Source organism: Zingiber officinale, chromosome 5B, assembly GCF_018446385.1.
Source record: "Zingiber officinale cultivar Zhangliang chromosome 5B, Zo_v1.1, whole genome shotgun sequence".
NCBI lineage: Eukaryota > Viridiplantae > Streptophyta > Magnoliopsida > Zingiberales > Zingiberaceae > Zingiber > Zingiber officinale.
The window spans coordinates 86,286,467-86,301,404 of record NC_055995.1 but is presented as its reverse complement, the minus strand read 5'-3'; the positions used below and the strand labels follow the sequence as shown (position 1 = coordinate 86,301,404).

The 14,938-nt window shown below is 37.1% G+C and overlaps 3 protein-coding genes across 7 annotated transcripts; 2 read left to right on the top strand and 1 right to left on the bottom strand.

The window, feature by feature from the left end:
* The first annotated feature begins 422 nt into the window (after positions 1–422).
* LOC121986804 (E3 ubiquitin-protein ligase EL5-like) lies at positions 423–812 on the top strand. The gene has a single exon (XM_042540741.1). The coding sequence runs from the start codon at positions 423–425 to the stop codon at positions 810–812; it is 390 nt and encodes a 129-aa protein (XP_042396675.1).
* A 658-nt stretch (positions 813–1,470) lies between these two features.
* Positions 1,471–12,402, bottom strand: LOC121984805 (large proline-rich protein bag6-like). 4 transcript variants are annotated; one of them, XM_042537940.1, is made up of 18 exons: positions 12,190–12,402; positions 11,604–11,724; positions 10,385–10,502; positions 8,218–8,319; positions 6,107–6,231; positions 5,910–5,990; positions 5,685–5,837; positions 5,534–5,603; positions 5,282–5,436; positions 4,642–4,800; positions 4,499–4,564; positions 4,307–4,421; positions 3,754–4,248; positions 3,534–3,655; positions 3,218–3,397; positions 2,489–3,073; positions 2,181–2,339; positions 1,471–1,736 (listed from the first exon to the last, which is right to left on the bottom strand). In XM_042537940.1, the coding sequence occupies exons 2-18, from the start codon at positions 11,721–11,723 to the stop codon at positions 1,662–1,664; spliced, it is 2,880 nt and encodes a 959-aa protein (XP_042393874.1). In that variant the 5' UTR covers position 11,724; positions 12,190–12,402; the 3' UTR covers positions 1,471–1,661. The 4 variants fall into 4 exon arrangements, with proteins under 4 accessions (XP_042393874.1, XP_042393875.1, XP_042393876.1 ...); XM_042537941.1 differs by having other exon boundaries at positions 2,181–2,330; positions 12,190–12,401; XM_042537942.1 differs by having other exon boundaries at positions 5,724–5,837; positions 12,190–12,401.
* Positions 12,403–12,608: 206 nt separating this feature from the next.
* Positions 12,609–14,925, top strand: LOC121984803 (expansin-like A2). Of its 2 annotated transcripts, none has more exons than XM_042537939.1 (5): positions 12,609–12,817; positions 12,894–13,000; positions 13,079–13,257; positions 14,036–14,168; positions 14,249–14,925. In XM_042537939.1, the coding sequence occupies exons 1-5, from the start codon at positions 12,688–12,690 to the stop codon at positions 14,498–14,500; spliced, it is 801 nt and encodes a 266-aa protein (XP_042393873.1). In that variant the 5' UTR covers positions 12,609–12,687; the 3' UTR covers positions 14,501–14,925. The 2 variants fall into 2 exon arrangements, with proteins under 2 accessions (XP_042393873.1, XP_042393872.1); XM_042537938.1 differs by having other exon boundaries at positions 12,891–13,000.
* Positions 14,926–14,938: the final 13 nt, after the last annotated feature.

Below are 14,938 nucleotides of genomic sequence, written 5' to 3'. Positions count from 1 at the left end.
TTATCGATAAGCCCGACTTCCACTCGACGAGTCCCACGTGGCCGCCCGTCCTGATGGCGCACGCCAATTTCGCTTGGACAGCCGACGCTGGAGGCTTTGCGCAGTCTTTTCGGTCGTGATCCCTTTACGGTCGTCCGGTTCGATCTTATCAAAGCTCGGCCGTTGATTATTAATCTGGCGACCACGCTCATCGACGGTCTCGATTTTGAGGTTTACGGATCGGGCGAAAATGACGAGACATTCGTAGGAAATCGATCGGACGACGCTGCGTATTCTTTTTTCCTATAGTTCACAAGACGAGACGTGTAAGCTGGATGGAGCCTTTTCCATCCATCCGTCAATCCTAGCCGTCCGATCACAGCATATAAAGATTAAACGACTTGAGAAAGAATCTTGATATCGATCTCCATTTCGGTCGATCGATGTGGGCGGTGTACCTGGCGATCGGGACGGTCTTCGCCATCAGCTTTGGGATCGCGATGTTGTTCGCGTACAAGTTGTGGTTCTCGGTGCCTGCAAGTCTGGTGGCGTCGGAGGGCAAGGCGGCGGCCGGCCTGTCGACTGCGGAGTTGGATATGATAGCAGGCGACGGAGGGGGCGCGGTGGTGGATGGGGGGCAGTACTGCGCGGTGTGCCTGGAGGAGATGGAGGAGGGGCAGGCAGCGAGGGTTCTTCCAGAGTGCCGCCACGCCTTCCACCGCGAGTGCGTCGACAGATGGCTGGCGAGGCACCGGGAATGCCCCCTCTGCCGGGCCGTCCTCCGCCCTCCTCGTTCGCCTCCCGTCGCACACGTGCCGACGCTTGCGGTGTAGCTGCTTCTCTGCGGAGGTTCTGACACATCTCTCCTTTTTTTTTCCTTTTTTTTTTTTTCCATTTTTTAGAATTAATTTGTATTCTATTTTTGCATATTTAGTATCGTGCTTTTATAAATAGGTAGTGGTCGTTGTGGATAATACGAATAATCATATTAGTCCATACACACTGAATACAATTATGAAATAATTTTGCATGGGGCATGGAAATAATTAGTAAAATTTTGCATGATTTTCAATCGAATAATTTATGGCTCCTATTCTTTTCAGTATATTTATAATGAATGAATTCTAAATTAGAAAATTATTAACTGAAATGAAGCTTTCAGATTACGAAAAAAAATAAAGTCTAAAAAATTTAGTCCAAGTACAACCTCCTCCCTATATAAGTTTAGATTTTTAGATCAATCAGTGAATGTGATAGCTAGCTCGACCCGACCCAATTGAGCAATTCTGCTATCATGGACTGACTGATCAAGGCATGAAACTTGCAACTACTTGGTCAGCAAGGTCGACTCAACTGATTGTGACTCACCAAGAGATGTTGACAATTGAACGACTAGCAAAGGCAACCTCATACCAGGAATAGCACAATACTAAACACTTGTTCAATCTTAGTAACAGAGAGGTCTGAAACCTGCTCGACACATTCATGATATACGGCTACAAAATTGCAATTGCATCTAATAGAGGATTTCATAATCATACAGCCTGTTGGTCTTAACAAATCTTAGACAAACGGTAGCAAATAACAGCCAATATCACGCATACTACAGTAACTGTTGTGCCTTCTGTATTGATCCAAAGAAAGAATGTAAAAAAATCATTTAACGGTGATAAACACACAGATTAGAGCTTCTCTTTTGATTTGGATTCTTTATCGAGCCTCTGCTGAATATGACGACGCAATATCTCTGAATATTCCTGCCAAAAATATTTATTAACGGGCATAAAATATAAATTGCAGGACTATAAATCATGAGTAAATATGGTCAGTAAGAGTGTTTCTTTGTTACATAACCAAAACTAAAAGGCTAGAAAACAGAATTTTCTTGAGTGAAAATAGTAAGGGTGATAAAGAGCAAGGGCAGAGAAGGGATGGTCGTCAGCCTCTTATCAAGCGCCGCACTGTTGATGAGTGAGTAGTCAGTCTTCTTGCTTAAATTTGTCTTTAGCATTGCTTGCAGATGACAACTAGGGTGACTCGGCTAATTAAACTCAAATTTAATCAATAGTTCAATGTTACCTACCTTTGTTATATAAAGATATAACAGCCACCAATGAAACAAGGGATCCATTAATTAAAGATTGCGCAGACTTGGTGCAATAAGAATAGGATGTATAAATTAATGAAAATAGACTACATACAATACTGAGCTCCACATCATCTCCAAGTTCTTGAAGGCCTTCATAATCATTTTCACCATTAAGACTGCCTGCACTTTCCACCATGGCACGGAAAATACTTCCAGGGGAATCATTCTGTTCAATCCTTTGTTGTGCTTCATGAAGATCAATCTGAGAATACTGAGTCAGCCAAATATATAAAAGACAGAAGAAATGAGTAGCAAGTTGAACTGAGTGGAATCCAAAACCATGATGAAGAAGATGAAACTATAACAATGTAAAAATGTTTACATGATTCAATTAGGAAATCTAACAAAACACGCATGTACCTGAAATTTGCTCTCTTGCATCTTGTTTTGTCTAATCATACTATTACTTTGAGAACGAGGTTCAGATTCAGGCACACTAACTGATGGGGACTGGGATGGAACCCTGCCAATAATTTGTGATACAACGGGCAACATTTGTCGTATCATGCTAGAAAAATCAATACCACCTTGACTTCCCCCAGATCCCATCAACATGCTTCCAAGATCTTGGTCTTGTACTTGTTGCGCCATATTATTGAGAGTATTCATCATTGCTGGACTCTGAGTGCATTGCTCCATCATGTTTCTCAAAGCAGCAGTAGAACCTAATCCAGTCTCAGCCAAATTCGTCAAAATATTATTAAATGAAGGGCCACGAAGGACCTGGCTCACCATGTCGCTAACATCAATTTGTTCACTTGAACCTTGCCCACCAAAAGGCATGCTATCCAAACTATTCATAGTGCTGTTACCATCGGAGCCCTGGGAAACAATTGATCTTAGCAACTGTTGGCCCCTAGAAATAGATTCTGAATTTTGACTGGCCGATGATGAATCGTGGGGTTTTCCATCCTTATCTACAGGCTTTGCTACCTTGCTCCGCTTCTAAACAAGATGTCAAATAACAACACAAATCATAATCAATGCATATCAGATGGGAAAAAGACAAAAAAAATAAAATAAAATTGCGTGATAAGATCTACAGAAAGTTGTAAACTCTGGTACACATGTAACGGAGGTTTTCATCACCTTGGGTTGCAGACCACGCAATCCAAGCCCCAAGGGAGTAGTCCTGTCAGTTACAGCAGCCTTGCTACTTTCTGCATTGGCCTCCAGCTTGTCTTCTGGCGGCTTTTCCATTGTAGTCAAACAAATATTGACAGGTTTCAAGGTTGCGGGTCCTCGCATGCCATCAGTAACCAAAAGTTTCTACAAAGCAATACTGAAGATGATCGTCCAAATTCCATAGTAGAAGGAAATCAATCTCGTAAAGTTGCAAATCCAATAATATCAGGCTTCCATGGGGGCTTGTTATCTAATAGAAGATACCATAGACCATACATACCTGCTTTCCATCTTCTGTGGAAATGTCAGGAACAAGCGTCTCAATATTCTTGTTTGCAGAATCAGAGTTATTATCGGGCCTATCACTCATAACATTCTCACAAGTATTCCATGACGAAGAACCTAGAATACCAAGATAGAAAAAATCAGCAAATATGTTGATATGTTGACAAGCATAGACACAATGAGCATAAGAGAAACAAGATTACTTGTATGCTTACCTTCAGTAACTAACTGCTGGCTGACTGTGTTTGATATGCTTTGGGTAGGGGAACATCCACTGGTTTGATTTTGTGCAGTACTAGCAGATGCATGATCCGTGTGTGCATTTTCTTGTGCCACTACTCGAGGGACACTACCAGATCCTGAAGAAAGAAGTGGAACAGTGACTGATGCGGTAGGTTGTGATCCACTAACCATAGAAGGATGAGAATGTTGAGATGAAGCAGAAAGTGTGGGATTCGACGTCTGAGACCCTGCATGTACAGGAATAGCAACACTAAAGACATGACCAGCATTTCCTTCAGAATAACGCGCTGGAATAGCTGCAACAGCTGTTCTAGCAGCCATTCCTCGCAATGGAGCAGCATTCCCTACAGGTGCTGAAGCATGACCAGTTTGACTCGCTTGTCCCACGTTTTGCTGTCCACTATGATTAAGATCCCTTGAATCTTCCCTTGAACCAGAAGATGATATACCAGGTGCCGATGAAGTCCCTGATCAACTAGAAATTTAGCATAAATCAAAAGGTGAGTGAAATTAAAAATATCTTACCCGAGAGTACATGTACATTGACATTTCTTAATATGTCCCCAGCGTTTAATATATTAGGTCCGCTAACCAAAGGTAAAGAACCAGTGAAAACAGAGTTCAATTGAGGAGGAGAAGGCTGCAATAAAATAAAAGAAGCTTGCTCACATCAAATGGACAATTCAACTACAATAAAAAAATGTCAGTCACCCGAACCATTATAGGATTTGGCCCAGTGGAAGATATATAAACAGCCGGGCCAGAGTTCACAAAAGAACCATCCTGCACAAATGTAAGATTATAACACTTCTAAATATTGGTTATATTTTTTAAATTAAAAAAAAAAACAAATAGCATACAGGAGTTCCCATCCGCAGCATCATAGTTGTACGACCAAGCTCCAAAAGCATTGCACCTAAATGCTGCATGACTAAACCCATATGCATGGCTTCAGTCTGTATCTGACTTCGAACCAATGGATCAGAAGTAATTTCGCCTCTCAAGCGCTCAGCCATACGCTACAGCACAAACGTCAAATTGGTATGATACTATGACATTACAATGTGAAAGAAATACTATACAGAAACATTCTGATAAATATCTTTCTATTCTCGTCAGCATAATACTGTTAAAATTAAACAAGTTGTTTAAAATTTATAAATCTTAAAATTTTCCATTTCATTAGAGAAGGGGAGCCTTGGCGCAAATGTAAAGTTGTTGTCATGTGACCAAAAGGTCACGAGTTCGAATTCTGAAAACAACCTCTTGCAAAAAACAGGATAAGGCTGCGTACAATGGATCCTTCCCCGGAATCCCGCATGGCGGGAGCTTCATGCACCGGGCTGCCTTTTTTATTAGAGAATTAGTTAATGAGCCTTTTCCCATTCAGTTGACTTATTATTGAACAACTCATATTCTTAATGCCGCAGAAACAAAATTTTAAAACAATAATACAAAACACTATACTGAAATATTCTCAAAGTAGAACTAAGAACATACAGAAAGAGCAGTTGCCGTATGTCCAGTAAGTAGTACTCTTGCTTGGTCAATTACTGAACCCAACACGTCAGGAGTTGGCATCCTGTTCCAATGCAAGGATGTGTTATCTGACCTTAGAATATTCTGTGTATTGCTTGGTCCAGATGACTGAGAACCTTCAAATATTATATAAAAGAGAACATTTCAAAATTGTTTGCAAGATAAAGAGGTTCCAAAGTTCGAAAAAAAAAAAATTGAAGGAAAAAAACAAACCACTGTTTTGTAGTATTAGCTCCATGCGGTTGATGTAATATGAAAGTGTCCTCAATGAATCAGGAATGACCTAAAGTACAGAAAAAATGGGCCAATAAGAAATCATAAGATAACTAAACCAAGAAAATATTAAACGGAATGAAATTTCTACCATATTTGGTTGTAGAACTGTTGGAGAAGTAAGTTGCACCTGAAAGGGCAGCTGATTGACCAACGTAATAGGTGTCTGTGTTTGATGGATTTGTTGAGCTCTGCCAGTAGCATCTTGTGACTGTCCTGTGCCATTGCTAGGAGCTGCCTGATTCTGTCAATAAAGAACACTAGCATTAGTCCCTTATTGTAATCAAAATAAGAAACATATAAAGAAAAGACTCACAGTTGCAACAGATGGGATGTTGTTAGATCCAACAGGGGGCAAAATCCCAGCTCCTAAAGATTGCAGAACTGCCCCAACAACCTTCAAAAAGGATAAAACATATTGCAGGTAAAACCACAAAAGACTCAGAACAAAGGAACCATATCCTTAACTTTAAATGAGGTGAAATCACACAACTTCTAAAGTAAAGAAACTACCCGACCAATATCAGGCACCAAGCCCATCCCTTCTCTTTGATCAGAAATATTAACAGTTCCAAGAACAACACTATGTGAAACTTGTCCAATCCTATTGGGAGGTGCATTGGCGGAAGCATCAATCCCTAGAAAAACATGAGAATTATTACTACATACAGCTACATAGATAATGGAATATTGTGTAACCATGTATATATAGCATACAAAGAAATGTCTTTGATGGCTTCTTTAAAAAAGAAAATTCTACAAATGGTTGACTGAAATGATATACAGATAAAAGTGCAAGAATTGGAAGATACATGCATGGAAGATTCCATTTATTTGCAGTCAGTGAAAGAATAATAATAGAAAGGTGTGCAAATTTTTGGAACAGAGAAAATAATATGTATAGAATACAAATTGTAAACTCGTTGCCTAACTAAAAAAAACACTAAATACAGCAGAAACAGATCAATGACTAACTAGAAGCATCCAATCATAGGATAAAGGTCCATGGTCAGTCTAAATGAAATATTACGCAATGTTCAATTTGCATTAGAGGTGACGATACTAAAACAGTTGTGTGAAGTTACTGAAAAAGGTAAAATTAAATGCTACTACCCAACAGCAATTAGGTGTATTCTGATTAGATAAAATAAGAAATATCAGGTCATGACTTATAATGGTATGGAAATGTCCAAAGACAAGATTTTGAGTATTGGTTTCTATAAAAGTTCATTCCCAGCACAAAACTATATTGCAACAATGCAACTCATATTGTCACATAATACAAGTGGACACCAGTTTGATTGGATCAATCTATATTTGTCTTTTGATCATTCAATCAACCATACTGCCAAGTTCTAACTCCGGAAAAAATGGCTATCCCAATATAATTTACTCCAAAAAAGGCTATAACACTGGACTATCATATTATCACGGTTTCATATATTGTATACCCAAAAAAAATTGCAACAATATTCAGGAAACTTATGATGTTTGCCAACCCATTAACTTTGCATATGAACACACCAATCTCAGTGAAATAAACAGACAACTAAAATAACTGTTTTTAAATGTTGGAGTCAAGTGCCAGTACCTTATACTATGTATTTGACATATACTACCTCATACAACCCTATCATGGAATATGCAAGCTGTATTGCTACTACAATCAAAGTGCGAAACTACCATAATTAGGCGATTCATGTACCACCTGACTAATATTGAGTGACACAGTGCATATTTCAAACCACAACTTTAATATTACATTTGTCATTTGTACTAAATGCAGTTAATTCGCCCAAAGTGGCAAATTTGTAGAAATCAACTAAATTTATGTCAAATTAATATGTATGCTTAAGGATGGCAACTGGTACCTGATTATTATAAATATCCAAATAAATTAAATTATTTTTATTACATAAATTATGTTTCTTTGAACTCCCTCTACCACCTACACCTTGCACTCTTATTATTTTTACTCAACTAGTTATAAAAATCTCTTGCTAGCCTCTGAACATGTTGATACATTCATAATTTTTTCCTTTTTTTTTGTTTTTCATGTAAAATACAGCACGTCCTTTTTGCGCCTTCACTTCCACTACTGATGAAAACTTTGATCAAGTAAAATTCCTTTGGCAATATATCGCAGATTCCTTTGGCTCCAAAAATTAATATTCACAAAATTCTAAAGCTCAAATAATCAGATGAATTAATCTAGTCTAAATATTTATCCATTTTTTGAAAATTTAACTTTGCGCCAAAATAAGTGAGTAAACAATGAAAAATAAACACAAGATCATAGTAGTCAGTTGTTACAAGTGACAGTTATTCAAGCAAAAGCTAAACAGAGAATGCCTAATTAGCAATTGTTTCTAGAGTTTTCAAGAATGGCAACTTTACAATCATGCTACAGAATGTTAAGGTTGCAAATAAGAGAATTAGCAAAAAATCATAATCAAGAAGGAACAGTTATAGTTGGAATTCATACATATTAAGTGCCGACAAGAAAACATTACTTCAAATCCATTCTTAAATAAGGCATCAACAAATTTATAATAAAGACTTAGCAATTGACTAAAGCAAAGAGTATCTAAAAATTACAATAGGAAGAAATAATATAGATGAACCTTGGTTGCCACTGTTAGAATGATCTCCAGAAACAATCCCAGATTGAGTTTGAGCCTCATCTGGTCTAGCAACCAAATGTAGCGTATGCCCATCTTCCAGATCTATATAATTGTGAAGGTACAACTTTGTAAGGCCTTTGTAAGCAAATATCGTAAATCCATTGTTTTTAGCATACGCTCAATGCTTAGCACCACTACCCAGGCACCTTCAAGGTGAATCAATTTTATCTAGTAGAGGCAAGCAGGGTTTTGACTATGTTCAAGTTTGTTCATCCTAGCTTGTTCAAGTTTGTTTATTGAACTTTCTATCAACTTAGAGCCAGCTTCAAGCTTGTTATCAAGCTCAACTAAAGAGATTATTGTACTTAAAATTAAGTTAAAACAATGGCCAAATTCTCATTTTGAATAAATAATAAAAAAATATAGAATGTATAGGATATGCATTGTATTTTTACATAACTAAAAAATAAAATCCACTAATAAATAAGTTCATTCATGAATTGTTCACAATTTGTTCATGAAACTAATGAGCCTATCTCACTAGTTGCATGTTTGTTGGTTTATTTTTAGCATCCTCTCCATTCCAACCTTACTTAAACTCTAGGCAGAGGGACAAAAGGCAGCTCTTATATTAACATATTATATCTCTTGCTATCCTTCTCCAGTTTTTGGATAATCTTCTACATGCATGTATTTTATAATCAGTTACCTTGGTGTTTCCTCCATCCACCTCCATTATCCATAGCAAGGGGAAAAAAAGGAAAAAGAGAGAGAGAACGTTAGACCTCTAAGTCTGATAAAGATAATTATCTGGACCTTTATTTAAATTTAAATTTCTAGTATCTTATAACTAATTGTAATTACAGCAAAATTGATACTATATTATATTTTATGGACAAAGTTATTAATATTAAAGACATTGATTATGAGATTGAACATTTTCAGATTAGTTTACAAAAATATCATTTTTTTTAATATCACATTAGTGTAACTTTATAAAAGGGCAGTCCGGTGCACGAAGCTCCCGTCATACGGGGTCCCGGGGAAGGATCCATTGTATGCAGTCTTATCCTGTATTTTGCAAGAGGCTGTTTCCATGATTCGAACCCGTGACCTTTTGGTCACATGGCAACAACTTTACCGTTGCGCCAAGGCTCCCCTTTGCCGTTGCAACAACTTTATGTGATATGACATAATATCACATTAGTGTAACTTTATATGGTCACAAAAAAATTTCATGTTACAACAGTTTTACTTTGTGTTCTATGACATGGATAACAAATCATGCAACTTACACTTAATAAATTAACTTTGGGTGTTAGATTTTGAGGTTTAATCTCACATGGAATATTAATCCATTAGATATTATGTCATATCCTGTTCTATATACAGACATAATTATTATATTTAGGAAGACAATAAACATGTATCTCTTTCAACTATATTCTTGATATTTTAAATCGAGAACCAGAGTGTTTCTTACTCTTCCTACATCCGCAGATAAGCCATAAGACCTGCTAACATGTAGTTGCACCTGGCAGCTTCCAGAAAAAAAGCTTAAATTGGGAACTACTACAAAAAACACTATTGTAAATTGAGCATAGATAACAAGAGGATGATAACCATGTACAATACACCGTCCATGATTCATATAGCTAAAGAAGAGAAAAATACTTGGACTTCTGTTTGACCAAACATTTAATACAATGTTCATCATACAAATACAACCCATCAGATAGCTTGTAAATATCATATCAAGATTCTGTTTAGATAAAAATCTTTGCTCTAGATATGTAAGTTACTTCACATTGGGACTCATAATGATCATATTTGCTCTATTGATCCCTACTATGCAAGATTACCTACACATGAAGGAAAAATTAAATTTTAATTTCATCCATTTAATATAGATTTATAAGTACAGAGGATGAATCAAAGTGCACAAGAACAGGATACAATAATTTACCATGCTATGGAATTTTAATTGGACAAATCGGTTTATAACAACCAGGATGAATAAAAAAAGGCCACTAAATCACTATCATATCCTTGTTGTCATCCTGATTTATAACTAAACTAAAAAGAAAAACACTCTCTATGAGATTCAATTATGTGAAAGTTATGGCTAACAAAACAAACCCAAATTGGAAAAACAAATAAAGGATACGATAATCAGAAAGAAGTTGATCATCCTTTAAGACCTTTCCCCTAAATATCAACCGTTGTTGCTCCACTGGAATACCTGAAACATTTGCTACCATTGCCTTCAGCGAAGGAATTGGTGCCTAGAAGAATTCAAGGAAAAAGAAAGCTAAATTAGTGTAATTATTTAATATGCTTTGTCCATCAAAGTAGAAAGATCACGAATATAAGAATAAAGATATTTGAAATACACAAATAATCATTTTCTTAATAGTCAATGAGAACATATAAAGCATATCGGAAATCAACCCACCTATGCTTTGAAGATTTTTTTACCAAAAAATAACAACAGCTCTATTTAGCCTTGACTAAGTCTCTCATACTCTATTTAGCCTTGACATAGTCTCATACAAATCTCTATGGTTGTGTGCAACAATCATATAATTAGATTAGCAAATCTTTGCTTCGAGATCCCTCAACACTTAAAGAGATGTAAAACCACCGTACACATATGGAGGCAAACAAAGATATGAGCATGTAACTATATTAAATTAAATCTTAAAAGAGTATCACTATAAACTAATGCAATGGGATATTGTGTAGATGTATGTGTAATAATTTTCCTCAACTATATTTGGATCAGTTAAGAATCTTGACCCTCCATTATACTGTATATAGCAATCAATTATAAATTTATAATATATTTTCAGTTAAAATAACATATAAAATGACAATGTTTTTAGAATAAAGTAATTATTGAATAAAATTATTTAACACATAACTACAAAAGATCGCTACAATGAGGCTTAGGCATTGTTAACGATATGTGATGTTTTATTTGACTAGGAGTATTTTTGTCCTATAATGTTACAATGTTATTGCAGCATTAGGAAAAGGGTCGTATTCCAAACTACCAATCGGTCTACGGTGAATCAGATTCACATGAGGAAATCTAAATTAACACTAAAACTTAGATAATCAAGGAAAAAACATATAAAAAACATGAGATCAAGATTTCCACTTCAAAATTAGAGTAGCCTACTACAAGTTGCCTAATACCTACCACCTCTATACAACATGGAGAGAGAGAGAGAGAGAAAACATAACTCATAAAAGATTTTGTAATTAGAAAACCAAGTAGACCGCCAAAAAATAAAGAAAAATTATATTTGCACCTCGAGAAACACAACATAAGACTAGGCTCTCTCACAAGGAAATACTTGAAACACTTATAGTAGTCTTACATCTTTGTTTAAACAGAATGTATAAATCTGAGAATCCAGTGATTTGACATTAATCTGTATAGTTGAGTCTGAAGATTGACTGGTTTCTGTAGCTGAACACTTGCTTTGATCATTAGCCATCCTGTTAAAAGTGATAATGTATAAACTTCATCATCAATAAAACAGGGGGGGAAACCATTGTATAAACTGTGCAGATAGGAATGTCTCATGAACACTGACATAAATTGTAATGCATGTTCATGTAATGGAGTGCAAAATAAAGAGTTCATTAATGACTTTTTATTAGACTGATACTGCAATCTTATATAAGAAAATTTTAATAATGACTTCAAACCAGAATATCGTTCATGCCAAAAAACTAGTGGAAGTATTTTCTTCATTTTTCTTTGCAGGGTATCAAATCCAATAGGTAATCTTTCTTAGAGGAACGTGTAAAAATAATCAATAGGCTCTAAGTTTTCGGAATTGTTTTTCCATTCCAGACTCCAAAGGGGGGAATTCTTTTTTTTTTAAAAAAAAAGGAGAAATATCCATATCTAGATAGGGGAAAAAAATCCAGAGCATAAAAGGGGCGATCAGATCGAACCCTATCACGAAATCGGCAAGAAAACGGATCGATGCCGCCCTCCTCCCTCCGTTCTTCCTCGAAATGGTGCAGAAAATATGTGGATCGACTACGCCTCCCTTTACCGGATCCCTTGCTTCTTCCCTGGGCCTCTTGCGGTCTCTCAAGGCCACCGGCGACTCTGGAAAGTACTAGAAGCCGCTTTTCGCTCGACCACGCCCTACGACAACTTAACGGGTTGGCGGGTTCGTGTCAATCAAAGATGCAGCCGGCGTCCGGTTCGGCCCGATACGGCCCGCTAAGATGACCAGACCAATAGTGGACCGGATTAAAAACTTCCGCATTAAAAGTCCAACCTTAATTTAACAATTGTCGTTGGTGACCAATTTAAATTAATTTATTATCAATTTTACTAGCTTTTATGACTCTTTTGACTCGTCCCGGCACCAGCCAGTCAGCCACTCGATCCTTCTTTAGTCTCCCTTCTTCCCCAGCTCCCTGCAGTTTTTTCAGTCCCACATGGAAGCGTCCAAAAGCGCCTCCTCTTTCCTCCTCTGCTTCTTCCTCCTCTTCTTCTCTGCTTCAGCTTGTGACAGGTGCGTCCGTCACTCCAAGGCAGCACATTTCTCCTACTCAGCTTCTCCCTCAGGTACTTAATTTTCGAATCGCCGTAACTTTAGTTAGTGTTTTGATTTCAAGCGTTTGAAGCTTATGGATGGCAGTAGGGACTTGTGGGTATGGCTCCATGGCCCTGGAGTTCACTGGGGGGCATGTGGCGGCAGGGAGCCCTGCCATTTACAGAGATGGCTTGGGCTGTGGAGCTTGTTTCCAGGTTCGAGATCAAAGATCTAATCTTGCTTTTATTAATGTCTTTGTGATTGAGTTTTTAGGGGTTTGGATATGCACGCAGGTGAGGTGCAAGAACACAAGAGTTTGTAGGAGCGCAGGGGTGAAGGTGACCTTGACAGATTTGAACAAGGGCAACAGCACTGGTTTGGTGCTCAACAAGGGTGCTTTCGTGTCCATGGCAAAGAATGGCAAGGCACAGGAGCTGATGAGACGTGGCATTGTGGATGTGGAATACAAGAGGTATGAACTATCAACAAGATTGGGTACCAAATTTAATCCCGTCAAAAAAAAAAAAGATCTTTGACTTCTGTCTGTGTTTTTGTTTGTTTGTTTTTCTTTGAAAAGCTAAGGTAATGAATTACCGAAAATAACTGAAAACAGAAACATATGAATCTTTTTAGAAGATTAGAAGTAAAAAATTTTTGATAAAAAGTTCAAAATTTTCCTTCCATCTTTCTGAGAAAAAACATTTAGCTCTGATAACTTACAGAAAAATGGTTTTTGTTTCGAGATGCTTCTGATATTGTTTATTGTGTGTTGTAATCCAGTCTTGACTTGTTCGTCATAGGGAAGATTCAAACAATGGCAATTATTTGAAAATTATTAAGGAACTACAAAACAAATGAAAACAGAAACATGGTAGTCATTTTCACAAACTTAAAAATCGAAATTTTCTGATGCTAAGATTTAAAATTTCCCTTCCATCTCTGAAAGATAAAAGCTCTGCGGATATTTATTAGGATAACAATTTTGTCTTGATTTGTTTATTGCAGGAAAGTTTCAAACAAAGAGAATTATTTTTGTTTCCTTTCAAAGTTTGAATAGATATGAAACTATTGAACAACTGAAAACTGAAACATGTGAGTCATTTTCAGAAGCTTAAAACTAGAAGTTTTCTGGCAATTAGAAATGTGAAAAACAAAAACAGAAGTTTCCTTATGATTCTTGATGTGCCATATCATTTTCACTGTCACATTCCTCAGTGATGTGATGACTTGATGTATTCTTAAGCAAGCAGGATTCCTTGTGAGTATAGTAGGCATAACCTCTCCATCAGAGTAGAAGAAACCAAGAAAGGATCTAATCACTTGGCCATCAAGTTACTGTACCAAGGTGGCCAGACTGACATACTAGGAGTTGATGTAGCTCAGGTAATGATGAGCCACACCACATTTTGGTATGGTATCCAATGTTCGCCCTAATTTTTAAGCTTCTTTTCGGGTCGAATCAGGTCGACTCACCAATTTGGCATGCCATGGACCGAGACTATGGTCCAGTCTGGAGCACCATTGGCCGGGTGCCCACAAGACCACTGTACTTCAGAATGGTTATAACAGGGGGGTACGATGGCAAGTGGCTTTGGACCCCGAAGGCGGTCTTGCCAGCCGACTGGACAATCGGCTCGGTTTATGACATGGGAATTCAGATTGCTGACACTGCTCAAGAGGACTGCTACCCTTGTGACTCAGGAGAATGGAAGTGATCAAACAAGAATTCTCAACCCTTGGTCTTTAGTTCACAAGTTCATTGTGGTTGATGGCAAGATTAAAGTAACAAAGTAACAAGGTTTTTTATTCCAAAGAAAATGACATGCTACCTACTGGCTAAGGCTTTGAATAATATATAATTTTGCCAATATTATCTTGTAACTTTATGGTTTAATTGGCTTCTTCAATAGGGTTTGGCCACTATTAGACATGTGAGAAACTATAAACCTAACCTAGCAGTGGGTTAGCTAAATTAGATAGCTTTTGCTTAGGACATAATTGCTTGGACTTTAGTTGGTCAAGTCGCCATGTGAAGGAATAAGTAGTTGATGTTCTTGTTGCTTACTAAACTATTTGGTCAGTCATGTAAAGTCACCCTTATAATAATTCACTTAATATGTTCTTAACATATTGCATAAAACATATTCCACTTG